The following is a 20,718-nucleotide window of genomic DNA, read 5'->3' as shown; positions in this document are numbered from 1 at the left end:
CTATCCTGATTTGCATTTGTAAAACTTACAGCATTGTCATTTACATGTGAAAGCCTCCCCTAGGCTTAGGAGCAGGGGGGTCACCTGCCTACATTCTCAGGCTTGTAAAACTGCCAGAAACTGGAACCCCGCGTCAATTCCCGTCAGTTCCTGGCAGATTCCTGTGAACAGCCGTTAACCTGAAATTCCACCGAAATTTGCAGCGACACTAACTGACACAAATTCTTCTTTTCATGCAGTGCTACTTATTCACATCCACACTATTTGGTCAGGTTGTGTATTTCTTAAGCTTTCTATGTTGGTGACTTAATCAAATTTTCACTCATTTTTAATAGGTGCTCATGTGGAAACTCTGCAACAGTACTGACAGAAAACAAGAATATATGGTGCATGGCGATACCACAGGTAACCGTTTATCAGCCAAACTAAGTCTGATTACATGTAACATTAGGAAGATACCATTGCATTTACCTTGTGTAATTCATGGTAGGTTATAAGATGGCTGCTGGAGGTGGAAGAGGAGTTGTCATGTATGATTAACCATGGTCTGGACCTATTTTGCCTCAACATGTTCTCCCTGCAGACCGTGTTAAACACATACAGAACTAACTATGGTAATTTACCGCTAAGAGGAATAGAACAGTATGTTTTATTCTTTTCATAAATTCTCTCAATTGTATCTGTATGCCAGACTGTATGCAGTCATGCTTTACTTTCCTCAGTGGTCTTGGACACTTGGACCCCCACATAATGCATAACACACCCCAAAAGAAATTGGTTAAATTATTTTACAGGTTTTCTATAAACAAAAGTATAGATACTAATCTTAGACATTTCTTAATTTACTGTAAAGTATTTATTGAAATCTAACCGATCCAAACTTCCCTTACACAGTCTTCTAATGTGGGGGGAATTAACATACTGCAGGAGAACATCAAGAGATGACTGACAACCTTGAGGCGAGCAAAATACCTTGTTAGCAGAGTTGGATTGTGCTGTAGTTCTTCGTGCACACCCAGTGCTAGACCAGGAAAAATAATGCAGGAAGAATAAACTAGACATCAGTCTTGCTAGTGACTGTAAAACTTTATTGATCGCTTCACACACACACAGATCACCAGATGCCATTTATAGCATCTCTTATTGGCTGTCATCAGTCATCACACATCACCTGCTTGCACTGAGAATTAGCAACATAAACTAAAGCTAAGTATTTACATTTGAGACCATATTTTACATACATAAGTCTGCATGCCTAAAAACAGCTCGGAAAAGAAAAGAATGAGCAAGAACTCGTTTCTTTAAAGACCTCTTCAAGTTCGTAAAATCTCTCTTCACCACAAAGAAGGGAGGAACCCTGAACCCTCAGAGCGGGACTTAGAGCAGCACCTGGAAAGAACACACTCAGATCCAGAGAGACATGATCCGATAGCTTTCATTTTGATATCCCACTGTTTGAGCAGCTAGAACACCAAGTGGATGTGAGCCCTCTGAAATGGAAAGAAGTAGAGAATACAGTGAGGTGGGCAAGAGCGTCATCAGCCCCAGGCCCGAACGGTGTCGAATATAGGGTATATAAGAATGCTCCTGATGTTCTACGCTTCTTGTGGAAATTAATGAGAGTGGCCTGGGTGAAGCAAATTATACCCAAAGCTTAGCGCAGAGCTGTAGGAATACTGATACCAAAAGAGGAGGAATCCTCATACATCAGCCAATTTTGGCCAATCAGTCTCATGTAGAAAGCAAGATCTTATTTATTGTCATAACCCAAAGGCTGACAAGCTATCTTGTGAAAAACAGGCTGGTGGATATATCAGTCCAAAAAGAGTCTGCTCTATCTCCCCACTAGCATTCACCATGGAGATGGAGGTGATCATCAGAGCTTCAAAATGGGTAGTAGGTGGTGAGCGACAAAAGTCGGGGATCAGATTAACACCACGACATGACAAACCTGACCACAACAGCACAATGCACCAGACGGTTGTTGGGGAAACTTGATGATAACATCACATGGGCCAGATGAGGATCAATCCATCAAAATCAATAAGCATCTTAATCAGCAAAAGTAAGATCATAGGTTCTACATTTATGGAGAACCCATTCCAATGGTGTCTGAGAAACCTATAAAAAACCTTGGACGATGCTATGATGCAAGCCTCAAAGACTGCGAGCAGGTCCAGCAACTAAATCATGATGTCAGCAGCGGCCTTAAGAACACACCAGTCTATGCTTCCTGGTAAACTAAAGCTCTGGTGCCTACAGTTTGGCCCCGAATGATGTGGCCACTTACAGTAGTTGACGTCCCACTTACAAGAGTTGAGTAAATGGAGACAATGATCAACTCCTGTGTGAGAAACTGGTTAGGACTCCCAAGATGTCTAAGCAGCATCGGCCTGTATGGACATGGCATCCTCAAGCTGCCTATCTCAAGTCTTGTAGATGAGTTTAAATGCACCAACAATTGAAACAAAGAGAAATGCTACCATGCCTTTGCCATCCAAAACATAAAACGCAGTTCAAAGGACAACATTTGTCCGAGAATGGGAAATGGGACAGAGAGGGCCACCTCTACTGACCAGGAGTGGTCAGATGGAGCAAGCCAGAGACCGGGAGATGTTTGTGGATGTGGGCCAGCGGACCACATATTGTCACTACCCCCTTAATACCAGACCTGATACTCTGGTCCAACCCCTGCGTGTCATCTACTTCGTAGAATTGACAGTACCTTGGGAGGATGCTATTGATGAAGCAAATGAGAGGAAAAGGCTTGATCAAGGCTTGATCAACACAACATGCATAGTACTTTGAAGGTGCAAAATACCTTTTATTGTGACACAAACAATAATGAGACCAAAAAAGTTGACATCTGTTGGATGCATAAGTATTCACCCCCCTGAGTCAATACTTGGTAGAACCCCCTTTCGCTGCAATTACAGCTGCAAGTGTTTTGGGGTATGGTGTCTCTACCAGCTTTGCACATCTAGAGATGGAAATGTTTGTCCATTCTTCTTGGCAAAGAAGCTGAAGCTCAGTCAGATTGGATGGAAACCGTCTGTGAACAGCAATTTTCAAGTCTTGCCATAGATTCTCAATTGGATTTAGGTCTGGGCTTTGACTGGGCCATTTTAAGACATTAACATGCTTAGATCTAAACCATTCCATTGTAGCTCTGGCTGTATGTTTAGGGTCATTGTCCTGCTGGAAGATGAACCTCCGCCCCAGTCTCGTCTTTTGCAGACTGCATCAGATTTTCTTCAAGGATTGCCCTGTATTTGGCTCCATCCATCTTTCCCTCAGTTCTGACCAGTTTCCCTGTACCTGTTGAAGAGAAGCATCCCCACAGCATGATGCTACCACCACCATGTTTCACTGTTGGGATGGTGTGCTCAGGGTGATGGGCAGTGTTCAGTTTCCGCCACACGTAGCGTTTTGCATTGAGGCCAAAAAGTTCAATTTTGGTCTCATCTGACCAGAGCACCTTCTTCCACATGTTTGCTCTGTCTCCCACATGGCTTGTGGCAAACTCCAAACGGGATTTGTTATGGTTCACTTTCAACAACGGCTTTCTTCTTGCCACTCTTCCATAAAGGCCAGATTTTTGGAGTACACGACTAATAGTTGTCCTGTGGACAGATTCTCCCACCTCAGCTGTGGATCTTTGCAGCTCCTCCAGAGTTAACATGGGCCTCTGGTTGCTCCTCTGATTAATTTTCTCCTTGTCCGGCTTGTCGGTTTGGGTGGACGGCCTTGTCTTGGTAGGTTTGCGGTTGTGCCATATTCTTTCCATTTTCTGATGATGGATTTTATGGTGCTCCATGAGATGTTCAAAGCTCGTCATCAACTCCCCCATTTGCTTGCAGGGAATCCTGCTGTGTTCTCACATCAAGTCCTGCAGACTTTCTGCGGACTGTATACTAGGGGTATAAACCCAACAATTAAACCACAAACGTGTCTCTCTTTCCGCTGACACGTTTGTGGCTAACACAGAGGGAGCGTAATCTGTAACAACAACACCTCATGAGTTTACCTTTACTTTGCATGTTACACAAAAAGCAACATGAGAAAGTAGTAAGATCCTTTCACGCTGAATGTTCAAACAGCCTGTCCCTCAGTGTTATGTGCTCCAGCATAGGAGCAATGAAAACAATAGAGGCTACACACATTAGTTGCATTGCTACCCAGGCTACCCAGCAACATACACAGTAAAGCAACATAATATGGAAAAAACTTGAAGCTCCCAAGTTTAACGTCCTGTACCGGCTTAGGGCCCTAGCATTTAAGCAGAATTAGATTTTCACACACTGTAAATCTAACACACCCCTTGTAATTTTTATTAGTTGAAGTTGCGTTGCTTATACCAGGGATTCCCAAAGTGTGGTGCGCGAGCTGCCTCTAGGGGGTGCGCAAGAGGAAAAATGTAATGGTGCGCTCTCTCTCTCTCTCTCTCTCTCTCTCTCTCTCTCTCTCTCTGCAGGCTGCCGGATGCGGAAGCGCCGCGCCATAATGAAGCGCGCAGCCGCCTGGCTGTTCACACCGGACGCGCATTTCTCCGCGCTGGTCAGCCCGCGATTCTGCTTTCTCCGCTGGTTGTTGTATGCTCCATTCATTGTAGGGGTTTGGGGGTAAATGATGATGGTCTTCATAGCCCCACCCCTCTCTTTCTCTCTCTGTCTGTCTGCTTGTGAGCTTGTAGTGGATGGGCAGATGGGGAAATTTAATAATGTGAGGGGAAAAATCAGGGAAATTGAAACTCCAGGACAACAGCAGGGAAATCCCAAATATGGGATGCATATTTGATCATTTATATCCTATATAATATGTCATTTATATCATTTAAAATCATTTTTCAGGGTGTTTCCTGGCGCGATACGCTCGCGGCGAGAGGAAAAAATAGACCTGACCTTTTTAAGGTGTGGGGGATTGGGTTGCGTGAAACCGGTCGGGATGTAGAAGGGGGTGCGTGGCCTAAAACGTTTGGGAACCGCTGGCTTATACCAATGCCGGCCATAATGCTTCTATGGATTTTATTTTCATAAGACTTCTGTCAGACAGATGGCGAAAAGAAATAGGGTTGATCCTAGATGATCAAATTAGCCTTTTATTACTTTAATGGTACTAGCAATTACTCTCGTTCCAACCATAGTCATAGAAAACATAAAAGTAGATGAAATAAAATTGCCCTTTTCAATGGCTATGCTTGAAGATAGTGCTTTGGTTGTTAAAGCTATAATGAATCCAGAATGACATAAACACTGCCATTCAGTGAAAGCAGTGAACTGGTGGAGATATTTGAATAATTGTGTTAGAAAGCAGATGTGAGGAGGTGTCAGGATTTTGTGTTAAATGCACGTCCAACATGCTTCAATTAATCCCTGACTCAGCCTTAGAAGGGTGGGTGCCTGATCAAACCTGTTGAAAAACGTGTTCAGGTCATTTGCCCACATCTGGTCCCCTTTCTTGTGGCCAGCATCACCTGCAAACTATCAGCGTGGGGGATACTCAGCGGCTGCACACAGTGACACACAGCCACTGCAGAGCGTGTGGCTATAAAACATAAACTACACTCACTGAGACATTCGCTTTGATACAAAGGGTAGGTGGGGCCTTGCTTAATTTGCGGGGCCCTACGCAACGTTCGTATTGAGCATATAGGGAGATCCGGCTCTGTGTCCTGCACTGTCCTCACTGATCCATTCTTCAGTTTCAGTTAAGAGGCTGCTCCCGTGTTGCACTGGCCCTCGTTGAGGGAGCAGTCAGAAGCAAAATGGTTTGCACGCACATACATCACCTTCGCAAAACTCTGCTCTAGAAGTGTCAATAAATCGGGAGCCCCACAGGTTACATGTGACTCGAAATCTGAATAGATCGTTTGATCACAAATTTTCAGAAAGATGGAGCAAGTAAAAGAGAGAGAGGGTGTTTTTCTCAGTCTGTAGAGACGTGAGGACACATATTCACGTTTAAAAACAATGAAAAAGTGTATTTTGCCTCAGATGGTTCCTTTAAACAAACCAACTGGTATGTTCAGAGAGATTTATTTAATATCTTACCTAAAACTTTTACTATATTCAGGTCTGTCTTTCTGTCTCTCTATCTTTTTTTTAAGCTGTTGTATTGTGTTAGTTTGTTGTGTGACTGACAGAGACGCCCCCTCCCTCCTTATCCGAAATCCATCGACGCCAAAGGAGGTGGTTCTCCTGGCTGTTGGATACCATGTGTGACAGGAAAACCTGATAAGGCCTCCAGGATGAACAGGTGTTTTCGTATTTCCTGAAATAGTAGCATTTCATGGTAGATCTGATAGAGAACAGCGTCACACTGAACAGGCCTCAATAGGGTTTGTAATGGAAAGACCAGTATGTCATGGGGGTAATTTCTCTAAAGGTGTAGCCTTGCTCTTCTCTAGCTCTAAGCAGAGAAGCACAACAATGTCTTCTGCTCTATCATCTATCAACATCTATGTTTCAAATCAGGGTTCAGCCAGGGTGGAGGGTAGATTTCAGTCAAAAGTTTGAGAGTCTCTGGAAAATCTGAAAAGAAAGAAAGAAAGACTTTGAGACCATAAGTCAGTGGTGGGAGGTAAATAAGCATTTCTTGTCAACCATAAACAAGTCATTCCACAGTGAGGGTTAAAAAGGTCATTCAGAATGACAACTTGGTGTAAATGATGCCGTTTTGAGTCGAATATGAATGACGGTGTCATGACTCTGGACTCAAGACCTGGACTTTGCCTCTTTTATAAAGAGTATTTTGGTTTTATTATGGACTCTTTTGTTTATGGTCTTTTCCTGTGTCTCCCTGTGTTTAGGTTTGTATTGGATTTGTGTTCTCCCTGAGTTCTGTGTTTCCTGTTTTATTTTGTAGTTTTTGCTCCCCATGTGTTTTCTACTTAACATCTCCTGTCTTTGTCCCCTTTCCCGCCCTTGTGATTGTCTGCACCTGTTCCTCATGTGTTTCACCTGTGTCCAATTACCCGTGCCTCCCCTGAATATAAAAGTCTCTGTGCTTCCTTTTGTCTTTCTAAGTTCGTTGTCGTCTACATGGCCGTCTCACCACCCTGTTGTCATTTCTCCTCCATCAGTTCCCTTCTCTCGTGAGATCTACACTGTGTGAAAAATTATTAGGCAAGTTGTATTTTTGAGGATTCATTTTATTATTGAACAACTACAGTGCTCTCGGCCAATCCAAAATGTTAATAAACCTCAAACCTGAATATTTAAGAAAGTAAAAGTGAGGTTTTGGCTTTCTTAGGAGAATATCTATGTGTGCACAATTATTGGGCAACTATTAGTGTGCAGAATTATGATGCAACTAAATGAAAAACGAACATTTTCCGGTCTCACTTGTTTATTTTCATCTGTTAAAGTGAGAATAATAAACAAACAACTCAAAATTTACAAATAAACATTTCTGACATTTAAAAAAAAAAATCAGTGACCAATATAGCCACCCATCTTTTCAACAACAGTAATAAGTCTTCCATTCATGGATTCTGTCAGTTTCTTGATCTGTTGACGATCAACATTTTGTGCAGCAGCAACCACAACCTCCCAGACACTGTTCAGAGTGGTGTACTGTTTTCCTTCACCGTAAATCTCCCGTTTAAGAAGGGCCCACAAGTTCTCAATAGGGTTTAGGTCAGGTGAGGAAGGGGGCCATGTCATTATTCTTTCATCTTTAAGGCCTTTACTGGCTAGCCACGCAGTGGAGTACTTTGATGCATGCGATGGAGCATTGTCCTGCATAAAAATCATGGTCTTCTTGAAAGATGCAGACTTTTTCCTGTACCACTGCTTGAAGAAAGTGTCTTCTAAAAACTGGCAGTAGGTTTGGGAAATGATTTTGAGTCCATCTTCAACCCGAAAAGGTCCAACTAGCTCATCTTTAATAATACCAGCCCATACCAGTACCCCACCTCCACCTTGCTGGCGTCTGAGTCGAAGTGGAGCTCTGTGCCCGTTACTGATCCAGCCACGGGCCCATCCATCTGGTCCGTCAAAAGTCACTCTCATCTCATCAGTCCATAAAACCTTTGAAAAATCTGTCTTCAGATATTTCCTGACGTTTCAACTTATGTGTCTTGTTCAGTGGTGGTTGGGTTTTAGCCTTCCTTACCTTGGCCATGTCTCTGAGCACTGAACACCTTGTACTTCTGGGCACTCCAAGTAGGTTGCAGTTCTGGAATATGACAGCACTGGAGGATAATGGGTTCCTGGTAGCTTCACGTTTGATTCTTCTCAAATCTTTGGCAGTTAATTTGCGTCTTTTTTTCTCAACACGTTTCTTGTAACCCTGTTGACTATTTGCAACAAAACGTTTGATGGTTCTGTGATCACGCCCCAATATCTTAGAAATTTCAAGAGTGCTGCACCCCTCTGAAAGACTTTATACAATTTTTGACTTTTCAGAGTCAGTTAAATCTCTTTTTTGGCCCATTTTGCCTGAGGAAAAGAAGCTGCCTAATAATTATGCACACCTTGATATAGGGTGTTGATCTCCTTAGGCCACACCCTCCCTCATTACACAAATACACATCACCTGATATGCTTAAATCCAATAGGCATTCAAGTTTATACAGCTTGGAGTTGGAAAATATGCATAATAATGATGATGTGGTCAAAATACTCACTTAATAATTGTGCACACAGTGTAGTGTCTCCTGGTGTTTTCCTTGTTTTTTCTGTTTAGCCTTTTTGAGTGTTTGAATGCCTTTTTTCACAGTGTTTTTCTGCTCATGGGTTTTTTGGTTTTGTCCTTTTTTGTAAGAGCCTTGCCTTAATTAAAGGTCATTTTTTGTTATACTTTTGTATCCGCATAGTCCACCTGCTTCCATATAACCTGACAGTCGGGGCTTGTGGACAGTTGGATGACACCAAACGATCTGAAGAAGGGGTCACTTTGGCTAAAACACTGTTTACCCCTGACACTCAAAGTGTTTTGTGGACTCAAACACTTCACTCACCCCTCCATCAGCATAGTGGTGAGTAGACAATGGGTGACTTTATATTTTTCAGTGAACTATCCCTTTAAGGATATAGATGTTCCTACATTCTGCTTTTTTGACCAGGAGATATGTCTCTCAGACCAGGAAAATTATGTGTCTCTGATGCATTGTGTTTGGTGAAAGTGTGTGTATGGAATGGCCGTAGTCCTCACAAGCTAACTGTGTGCACCTCCAATGTGTAAGTGCGCCCTGAGATGCTGAAGGCCCCATATATTGATGGGCTGTCAGGAAAAGTACCTATTGAGCGGCAGACTAGAGTTTTGGTTTTCAAAATGTGGACTGAATGATGTGCTCTAACTATCAAAGAATCACACAGTGCTCAGCCTGCCCAGGAATGTCCACTCCAGAACTTGGAAAAGAGCCTCCGACCAATAATTGAGTGTGGCAGGCTGACGTTGTCACCAGGGTCTCCAAACAGCAGCCAGTCACAAATCATTCAGGTTTTAAAAGGGTTTTTATTTCCATTGCAAAATCAACTCACATAAATTCAGAAGTAGCAACTGAAAAATCAACGGCAGCTCAGCTCTGTCCAGCCTCTTTCTGCCCTAGTGTTTCCCAATGTGTTTTCTCTCCATTGTGGCAGCTCTCCTGCCGCCATATCAAGGGAGAGTAATTGGACAACTAACCTCAGTTCAATCAGGAGAGACTTGATTCTCAATTTAACGATGTTTATTTTGACAAATGCACAGAAGCAAAGTGAATGTTTACAGTCTTTGGCATTTTAGACCCCTGTGAGATGTCATCAGGATTAGAAGGGGGTGGAGCAGAGCATCGAACAGGAATACCCCCCGGGGTCTAGACACTGGTGGTGGTTCATCAGTCAATCGATTGTTTTGGATGGCCCATATTCGTGAGAATTGTCCTATTGGACTTCGCCAATTTTGACATCCTCTGCCCTTAACCCTCAACAAGAGTAAGGAAAAACTACAAAACCTTTTTGACAGGAAAAACGTAGAAACCTCAGGAAGAGCCGCATGCGAGGGATCCCTCTTCCAGGACGGACAGAAGTGCAATGGATGCCACGAGTAATAGGTATATTGTCAGGCAGTCTTGTTGATTTTTTTAGTCTGCGATCAGCTGCCACCATGATCGGGTGCCGCCGTAATCCACGAGCCATTGTCATGATCCACTGATACTATTGGGATCCATCATCAAGGTCCATGATCGCTGCCAACACGATGTGAGATTATGCATACGATCAGTTGAGGTCAGGATCCGGAAGAGGTGATGATATTCTGCTGGAGACTGGAGGAGATTGGGGTGGAGGAGGGGTTATGCACGTCACTGAAAGACGGCTGACTGCGGAAGAGAGAAGGGATTTTTAAAGTTTGACAGGTGCTGAATGATTGGCTGAAAGAGACCGCGGCAGACCTGATTGGACATTTAGGAACACCCACAATCAGCTGATTAATATGCAGGTTAGGTCTTCCTGACTGAACTTACGCTAAGTTTCATTTGTGCCAATTAACTCTCCCTGGTTCAGCTGGAGGTGTTCTCTAAACCACCACCTGAGCCTCAGATTTATGAGAAGCAATGTGGAGTCCATCCTTGCTGTTTACCAGTGGACCAGATTTTTGTCCTTGCTGAGATGCTACAGAAGTTAAGAGTATGACTGTAACAGAGTCATATAATTTATTTTGTTATAATTACACAAAATATGTTATATGTTGGTGTCGCTGTCTATTTATTACTTACAGGACTTCCACAAACTCCTGTACCCTAAACTGTTATGTTTGTTTTCATCTGTGATTGTACTCTTTTCACTGAACATGTACTTGCGAGAGTTATTTTAAGAGTGGGTGCAGCTAGCTTAAAGCCGTGCTAAATATGCTAACTTCCACTGTACATTTACTTGTGCAGGAGTTGGAGAGAGCAGTAGTCTTGACATGAAGGTTCTGTTTCTCTGTCTGTTTATCAGGAATGATTGACTGTTTTATTCCGTTGTTACTATTGCCCCTTTTGCCCATGTGGGAGAGGAGCTGGAGAGAGCAAAAGTGTTGACATGAAGGCTCTGTTCTGTTTCTCTGTCTGTTTATCAGAATAAACAGAGGTCGGACATTATAAGAATTCAGTGTCACAACGTCTTTCCTGTCACACCCAACACTATGTGTTTTGTGGACTTGGGGAAGACATAACCATGTCCTTTGTCGAACCCTGTGGGCAGGACTGTGTACCTGTGTCTGTACAAAGTTTGACACAAAGTCATAAACATTCCCAATGTGTGTTGGACTCCGTCAAGGTTGCCCCTTGTCACCAATCCCCTTTGTGATTTTCATGGACAGGATTTCAAGGCACAGCTTGGGCGTATAGAGTGTCCATCTGGGAACCTCAGAAATGCAGCCCTGCTTTTTGCAGACAATGTGTTTGGGACAGGCCCAGAAGCCTGGTAAAATGTTGGTAAAATTCAGTTGACCTTAAGTAAATTTGTTTTGATTTCAGAAGTCATTGACAATACACCATTAAATATATGTCAGTATACTGTTTAACACATTTATTATTTAAAATGTTTACTTTATTTAAGTATGCCTTTGGTGCTGCCTTTAGTATATTTGGTATAACCTAAATGGTTTCAATTTAACATGACCTATTGTAATTATTTAAACATATCAAAATTACACTTAACTATGAATTACACCTTTGTTTAACTTTATTTATTTAAAGCATATATTTTGCCACCTCAGTATGGGTTGTAAAAAGGGTTGCATGGAATCTCAGTAGGCTTGTACTGTGGTGCTAACCCAGTGATTCTCAAACTGTGTGGCATAACAGGTGGGGCGCGCGACCGGGAGGGGGAAATGTGAGGCGGAACTAATGTTATAGCCGAACTAATGTTTTGACGTCCGCATCTCTGTAACGGCGGAACAGTAAAACAAATCGTTCTTTCGCCGTAGCCAGGGGTCGGCCACCCGCGGCTCTTCAGCCCCTCTGCAGTGACTCCCTGTACAGTGTTGTGCATGTCGCGCATATTTTTCGCGAACGGGGAACTTTACGAATCAGTTTTCATATGTTGAACGTGAACGTGAGGGAACGTCACGTTAATTTGTTAAATCATCATCGTATCAGGCCAGCATGACATACCAGGAGCGGGTGAATGTGTGTATGTGTATGTGTATGTGTGTGTGTGTGTGCGCTCCCAGACAGCGCACACACACAGGCCCCGGGGCTCCGCCCCCCCCGCCCCCACTCACTCGCTCAGAGAGACACACAGTGAGATCAGAGCTCGTTCCCGTGAAGCAGCCGGTCAGTGACAAACAAGATACAGTGTTCAAAAACCAAGTTGAAAAGAAAGTACGATGAAGCCTGTCTTGCTCTTGGGTTCACAGTGAATGAAGGAGGACATGAGGAGAGACCAGTGTGTATTTTAGATCTGAATTTTGGGTCTCTGTATTTTGGGTCTCTATGAGACCCAACAAATTAAGAAGACACTTAGAAACATTACACCCCAGTCACATGCATGTGTTCTTTTTGGTTGAGCTTTATCATCTTTGTAACAAAGTGATTATAATTAAATTAATTTATTCCCTATTTTTGAAAAAGTACGGACTGATGGAGGAATGTAGTGATAAATGTCACCAAAAGTACTTCAATTAAGTTGAATTTAAGCAAAGTTATTGCACTATTTTTTGAAAAAAGCGACAATGTCACAAAAAGTTGTTTGAAAAAGGTTTTTTATTTGCACATCAGAAATTCCTGAAAGGAATGTGAATTTAATGTTCATGTGTATGTTATGTAAATACACATGTTAAACCTGGCCCATTTTGTCATCATTTTGTTGGGGCAGGGGAGCGGGTGGGGCATGAAAAATATTCTAGCTCCAAAGTGGGGCATGACAGAAAAAGTTTGAGAACCACTGTGCTAACCTGAGAACTCCAATGAAGTAGCCTTATAATGCATGTTTTAATTTGCATTTCTGTATTGGTCTGCCTTAATTCATTGTTGTCAATGTCTATCAGATAAAATGCAGCAGATTTCATCATTGCTCTTCTCAAACATTACATTTTAGACACAGGTTCCACTACTGCAGGAGTGTTTGTTAAACTGGCCATTCCATCATAATACAGTCAATCACCCATCAAAGAGTATGACCCGTTTGTTAGGTGGGAGTTAACTAGTGGACCCAGACCCAGATCAGGAGACGGCTGATCAGTTCAGAAACCAGAGCCTAGCTGAAGGGACATGGGGTTCAAAGTGAGCAGCTAGGCGGTGTAGCTTGAGTATTCAGAGTGACAGGAACTGGAAAAAAACACAATTAGTCAAGGCCAAAAATACTAGAATTTGAAAAATCACAAAAAAGATGAAGTAATAATAAGCTAGAAGCGCAGGTCACTAATTGGTAGCTGAATCTACAATCGGGCAGTGTGGAGATGGCAGGGCAGAGTATATGAAGTGGCTCGATTAACTGATGAAGCGCAGCTGGTGTACTGCCCCCCCCCCCCAACTCTGGCTAACCTGTAGAAAATTACTCACTCAAGCAGAGAGAGAGAGAGACTCAAAGGAACCTGAGATTAGGGAGGCCCTGACGCACAAGTTCCAAGAGCAGATGTAACAGTTTTACCCTTTCAATTTAACATTGTTCAATCAGCTTAAAACTTTGCATTGCAACTATAAAATGTTATCATATTTAAGTAAAAAATTCAATCAGCGACTAATGGCACCTTAAAGGGATAGTTCACCGAAAAATGAAACTTTACTTATCTACTCACCCCATGCGGATGGAGGGGTGGGTGAAGTGTGTGAGTCCACAAAAAACGTTTGGAGTTTCAGGGGTACCATTGCCGCGAAATCCAATAGAATTTAAGTAACTGGGGACCGCTTACTTAAACATAAATAAAACAAAGAAAAAAACACGTTGCCTCCATGCTGCTCGTGTGGTGTCATCCAAGTGTCTGTACGCTCCGACATTTAAATTTGACTTGAAATGGCATCATTTACACCATGTTTTAGCCCAAATGGCCGCTACCGAAACTAGCGATGCTACTACGCACCCTGCGTGTACCCTTGGGCAAGAGCTTGTGTGCGGGGTGTGTGTGCGAATGTGAGTGCGGCTTCAGAGGAGGCTAGCAGAGGACTTTAAGACATTGTGTAAATGACGCCGTTTCGAGTTGAAGTTGAATGTCGGGGCTTACGTACACTTGGATGACACAACAGTAGCATGATGGAGGCATTTTATGTTTTCTTTTTCTTTCTTTTTTTTTTTTTTACATTTGAAAAAGTGATCCCCAGTTACTTCAATTGTATTGGATTTGGCTGCAATGCTGTTAACTCCTGAAACTCCAAAAGTGTTTTGTGGACTCAAACACTTCACCAAACCCTCCATCGGCATAGAGGTGAGTAGATAATGAGTGAATTTTCATTTTTCGGTAAACTATTCCTTTAAGACTTGTTGGCAAGCTCACTAAGAATTCTCTATTAATTACACATTCATGTTTGGGCTTCCACTACTTTAAACACATATCATTCAATATTACCTAGATGGTGAATCTAACAACAACAACAAAAAGATTTAACTTAAATGTTGTAAACTTCATACAAAAGCAGGTATAAATACAGGTAAGTCTAAAATAGTGTTGCCAGCTCAAACAAATAAACGCTCGTTGATTAAAAAAATCATTAAGGGAATTACCCATAGTCTACTACAACAGCTCTAATGGTAAATTTAGTACGTTTCTACAGCAGTAGTTTATTCATGCAGTAGTCATTTTACATTCACCACTCTGCTGTTCCCTTTATAACACAAGTAATGTTTTCTTGCAAGTGTAATTCCAGTCCTTTCATTTTACCATACTCCTGATCAATATTAAGTTAATGTCAGCCCAACTCTCAACACTCTCGAGACTAACAGCTAGCTTAACATTGTTTGGTACAGTAAAGAATAGGGTTTTGCTGGGCTCTAAATCCACACTTCTCAGTTAAATGAGCTAACAATATCTGTAGAGTTCATGGGAACTGCAGAATTGGAGATGATTCAATTTGAGTTCATCATTATGTACAACACTTTTCACATAACATTATTTTAATGTAATACATTTAAAATACACAGGTAAGAGTGATCAATGTTCTGGTCAATGTTCTGGTCATGCAAGTGTCAAGAAGCAAGGACTGATGATATAAGGGAATTGGGGTTTACTTTGTGTCACCAGCAACATCATTTTTTAAGTGCTAGTCTAATTTCGGGAGAAGGGTTTGACATATGAAGGGTCAAATACTGTATCTTTGCTCACCGACGCGCATGTGTCTCTAAAATCAGTTTATTCCATGAACAATGTTGGTGTGTATGTGCGTGTGTTTTATGCCAGGTGTATGCTGCACTGTCTCGGGTCCCTAACATGCATGTCTATGCAAGACAGGAGATCCCTGAACGTTTCAATTACAAAGGAGGGAAGTTTGTTCCACCCCTGACGCTGGTGGCTGAGCCTGGCTGGTTTATCATTGAGGTAACGAGAAATATTTAACTTGTATCACCACTTTATATAGGTCAGAGTCTACTGCTCTTTAACTACCGATTTTCTCTCTCTCTCTCTCTCTCTCTCTCTCTCTCTCTCTCTCTCTCTCTCTTTTTTTTTTTTTTTTGTGTGTGTGTCTCCAGAACAATAAAAAACTTCCATACTGGAAAAACAACTCAGGGGAGCCCTCAGCTTGGCAAAATGGCTGGCATGGTTACGACAATGAGTTCCGTGATATGAGCGGCATTTTCTTGGCAACAGGACCTGGTAAAAAGACACATCAAACTATCCTTCTGCACCATACATTTCTCCTGTTATCTACTGTGCAAAAGAAAACACACTCTGTCTGTCTCTTATCTCTGTAAATAGTGTTCAGGTTATTACTTTGAGATATATTTCTGATTTCCTTTACTTAATTTCATCTAGATTTCAAGCGTAATGTTCAGGCAGCTCCAATTCGAGCAGTGGACATCTACAATGTGATGTGCTGGACATTGGGAGTGGAGCCTTTGCCCAATAATGGGTCCTGGTCTCGTGTAGAGAACCTTCTGAATGGCTCTAATGGTCCACCCCAGCCCAAAGCCCTCTGGATATGCTGTATGGGTTTGATACTGCTGGCACTGTGGGGGGACAACAGTTATCAGTTCCATGGTTATATCATCTGACAGTTGTGATAAATGATCTTTTTTACATGATTTTGAACATTAAACCATGTACAGCAGAGGTCTTCAACAGGGGGTCCGCGAAATATTTGGTTGATAAGACAATTTAAAACATTTTTATAATTACATTTTTTTTCCCCACAAATTTAAATGTCTTTAAATACACATTAACATGAATCTGTGAATTATTTTAATAGCTCAGTGTTGTATGTTTGTATGTTTAGAAATGGCAGTGGCACGGCCACCCTGTACCTTGCACATGTTTAAAATAAAAACATGAATATATGAACCTGTGTATTATTTGAATAGCTTAGTATTGAATGCACAATAACAGGGTAGCTATGTTTATACATGGCACTAGGCCCAGTTTAATATAAAACACAATTTTATACAATATATATAGTAGGGGGTCCCTGCTCCATCTCTCCATCAGTTTGGGGGTCCTTGGCCTGAAAAACGTTGAAGACCCCTGATGTACAGGTTAGAACTTCTGAAAAGTAAAGAAATTATTTGATGCTGTACACCTCATATTTTGTTCTCCTTCTCTAGAGCTAACAAAATGTCTGAGGCACAACATACCAGTTTGTTTATTTGATTAATAAACAATTTTTAAAAAATCTAATAAATTAATTTGCCTGTGCAATTTCCCTGTCTAATTTGTTTTGATAAGCATTCATTGTCATAACACATCAAAATTATGGATACAACATGTCAAAAGGTATCTCTCTATTTTACATACATCTTTTGTCAAGTTAGCCCACATAGTTCTTTCAATGACAACTAATTTGAAATAATATATATATAATAATTATATACATCATAGCTGACAAATTCAAACACTGTCGGGTTGCATTATGTCCCTTATATAGTGACCCTTTTATAGTATACCAAGAAACTGTAAACATGAGCAGACTGGGAATTGTTGGTTTCTCTTTACTTTTTAAGGTCTTGACCTTCTATGTAAAGTGTCTTGAGATAATGTATATTATGATTTGGCGCTATACAAATAAAATTGAATTGAACTTCAGAACAGTTTATTTTCCCAAGCTGAGACCTTATAGATATACCTCACAGACAAGGAGTCATGTTGAAAAAAGGGCTCCTGCAGTTTTTGCAGCCTTACCTTGATTACTTGTGGTCTGCTGCATGAACTTTACTGCCAACATACAGACTCTTGCACTATGCCCATTTTAATTTCAAAAGCAGCATCTTTACTGCTTTATCCAGACCTGAGATGTAATTTATAATCTAAAGACTGCTGCATCAAACCCTGTGAGTTACATATGAATCAATCAATCAAATTGTATTTGTATAGCCCATATTCACGAATCACAATTTGTCTCATAGGGCTTTAACAAGGTGTGACATCCTCTGCCCTTAACCCTCAACAAGAGTAAGTAAAAAATAAATCTGGCCCTGGATCTGCGGACGATAAGGCAAAGGGACTCTGGGGAAGAAGTCAAGTCAGTAACATGTATTGATGAGATATTAATTTCTTTGATGTGATAAGGAAGGAGAAGAGGAAGGAGAAGCTGAAAAGAGAAGCTCCATGTGTCATGTGTCCCCCAACACTCTAGACCAGAGGTCACTAACAGGCGGACCGCGGTCCGGGTCCGGACCCAGAAGCCGTCCCGTACGGACCCGGACCTACAGCCAAAACAGAAAGTTATGATTTAAAGGGGACATAGCATGCAAATTCCACTTTGTTAGTGCTTCTACAGGTTAATGTGGGTATCTGGCATGTCTACCAACCCAAAAACTCTGGAAAAAAAACACTAGCGCGTTTTGTTATGGTTCCTCTAAGTCAGAAACGTCATGCTTGAGTGACTCGAATGAGCTTCCTGTGTATTGTGTCGTAACAATACACTGGAAGTCTCCCTACATGGCCTTGGCCCACCCCCCACCTCATCTCCCCCGCCCCCCCACACTCGTTACGCCGGGTTTACACCGGACGCAGCGAGGCTGCGAGGCAGCGCAGCGCCGTTCTCCAGCGCGCAGCCGCCTGGCTGTTCACACGGGACGAGCATTTCTCCGCGCTGGTCAGCCCCATAGACTGTAAATATAAGGTCAGCCCGCGATTCTGCTTTCTCCGCTTGTTGTTGTACCCGTTGAATGTCGGGGTTCGGGGGTAAATGATGGTCTTCATAGCCCCCCACCTCTCTTTCTCTCTCTGTCTGTCTGCTTGTGTGCTTGTAGTGGATGGGCAGAGGGGGACATTTAATTATGTGATTGGGAAAATTAAAACTCCAGGACAACAGAAGGGGAATACAAAGTATGGGATGCATATTTGATAATTTATATCATATAAAATATGTAATTTATATCGTTTAAAATCATGGGGGGAGAGGGGGGAGGGGGGAGCTGGCTCATTAGCATTTAAAGGAACAGGCACTCAAAACAGGTCACTCTGTGGAGGGCTGTTTTATACAGGGTAAAAAGGGTGCTGTTTGAAATGATCCTTGTGGTATTTTGACCAAAGTATGTTACAGACATTTCATTAAGACCCTAAGGAACCATATCAACTTGTGGCAAAATGGGCGCTTCTTTTTGTAACCGGCGCAGCTTTTGTTGTCTTTACGGTAGTGGTTTAGCGGATGAGGAAACGCACAGACCAATTGCATGCGAGTTAAGCCATCCCACGAGATACTACTCAGCCAATCAAGTCTGTGCATTCCAGGCAATAAACATTGCGACTCTACAGTGCAGACAGATGAGAGAGTTAGAGACAAGTTACACATGAAAAGAAGGTAGAAAGAAAAAGAAAGATAGCGATACAGGTAGAGAAAACAAAAGGGAGAGATACAGAGGAGTGAGACGGAGAAAGGGAGAGAAACAGGAGTGAGACGGAGAAAGGGAGAGAAACAGAGGAGTGAGACGGAGAAAGGGAGAGAAACAGAGGAGTGAGACGGAGAAAGTTGAGAAACAGGAGTGAGATGGAGAAAGTTGAGAAACAGGAGTGAGACGGAGAAAGGGAGAGAAAAAGACGAAAAAAGTGGGGGAGTGGGATATAAGAGGGGAAGAAAGTGATTCTAAAACTGTTCAATTGTTAAGATGTGTTGAGATTTATTATTTGTAAAATTGGTTGAGACTTTTGAGTCAAGATGTGAAACAGAAAAAGGGAAATTCAAGCTTTTGCTCCCATTATTTTATTTTTCTGAAGTTAAGCCCTTTATTTGAACATGCACAATTTTCACATTTTATTTATTTTCTCTTATTTTGAAATGCAGCCCTACTTTTATTTAGTTAATGAGAGAACATTATACATATCTGCAATCATACATATATGTTCAGTTCTATGTTATGTGACAATAAATATTGTCAAAAAGTTTTTGAATCGTACTGAATTCATTTGATTTGACAGTCAGGTATTTAGTACATGCAGATGTTGATACAACTACTAGGCTACTTACATATATATCACACTAAATAGTTAGACATTATGATCTTCCGGACCTTTGCTTCAAGAAATTTTCTCTAACTGGACCTCTTTAAATTGTAGTTAAATACCCCTGTTGTAGAGGATGTGTGTAAGTCTTGAAGTGTCTTATACATGGTAATTGGAGCCATGTGTAGGTCTTTTTCAGTCTTATCTTTCTTGCGTCTTTGTTGAGCCTTGATGTTTTCTTCAGCATGCAGAGCATGTCGTCCAACTTCATTCAGTTTTGCTTCAGACCAGGCAAAGCAGCTGTGTCTGACAGCCTATGCTATTTCAGGACAGAGGCCATTGAAGTTGTTTCGCAGGTGGGCCTCCCAGGCAAAGACTTCCTCGCCCATGGGGTCAGGGCGCACGAGCCTGCTGTGGGTTGTGAAGATGTCAACAAGATGAGCATAATATTCTTGGACTGATTCATCTTTTTGTTTACATGCTGTGATTTTGACAGTGTCTATTCATGGAGGAAAATTCAATTTAATGGCATCACACAGAGCTTTGATGGCTTCTCTGTATCTGTTGTTGGTGGCTTCTTTGATGTCAGCTTCTGTCCAAGGACGGAAAACCATCATCGCACCATCTTGTCCGGCCACCTCAAACATTGGCAGGGTTGGTGTGGCGGTGTCAGCGTAACAAGTGGATGTAGGCTGAACTGCAGTCTGTGCTTTGGCTCTGTGTGTTAAAGGGGGTCCACTACTGCTGCCTGATGTGTCATTCATGGAGTCTGGTTGATGGGCGCTTGCTGGTGGAATGTAGGACAGAGGGGAACCAGCTGGGGCTGAAGCCACTTCAGGTCTGTGAAGAGGGGATCATAGTCCACTCTGACACACTGAGGCACTGTAGGATACAAATAAGACTTTTTCTGAGCAGATGTATCTGTACGTTTACATTCATTCTTCATTTGTTCACGTTTATTCATCTCATCATCTTTTTGCGAAACATACGGCATTTGTTTTGCATTCTTTTTCTTTCACTACATTCTGATTAATTTTTCCACACGCTCAGTGCTTTCAGATGTGTCTCAATCTCCCCCATTAACTTTCTCTTTTTACTTTCCAGATCCATTTTCTCTTCCAACCTTATTAATTGCCTCGGACTAAATGTTCCCCCTCTGGGGAATCCGTACTCCTTTATCCATATTGGTAAAGGTCCCGTCGCAACATCAGCATATTTAGTCTG

General features: G+C 42.0%; 1 protein-coding gene across 1 annotated transcript in view; it reads left to right on the top strand.

Annotated features, from left to right (window-relative positions):
• enpp6 (ectonucleotide pyrophosphatase/phosphodiesterase 6) overlaps positions 1-16,288 on the top strand; it is a 62,968-nt gene extending 46,680 nt beyond the window's left edge. The window contains exons 6-8 of the mRNA XM_035161091.1: positions 15,301-15,438; positions 15,591-15,714; positions 15,874-16,288. Of these exons, the coding sequence (XP_035016982.1) occupies positions 15,301-15,438; positions 15,591-15,714; positions 15,874-16,112 (501 nt within the window). The 3' untranslated portion in view covers positions 16,113-16,288. The remainder of the gene's footprint in view (positions 1-15,300; positions 15,439-15,590; positions 15,715-15,873) is intronic.
• Positions 16,289-20,718: the final 4,430 nt, after the last annotated feature.

This window comes from Hippoglossus stenolepis, chromosome 7 (assembly GCF_022539355.2).
Source record: "Hippoglossus stenolepis isolate QCI-W04-F060 chromosome 7, HSTE1.2, whole genome shotgun sequence".
Classification (NCBI taxonomy): domain Eukaryota; kingdom Metazoa; phylum Chordata; class Actinopteri; order Pleuronectiformes; family Pleuronectidae; genus Hippoglossus; species Hippoglossus stenolepis.
This window is presented reverse-complemented; position numbering and strand designations above follow the sequence as displayed.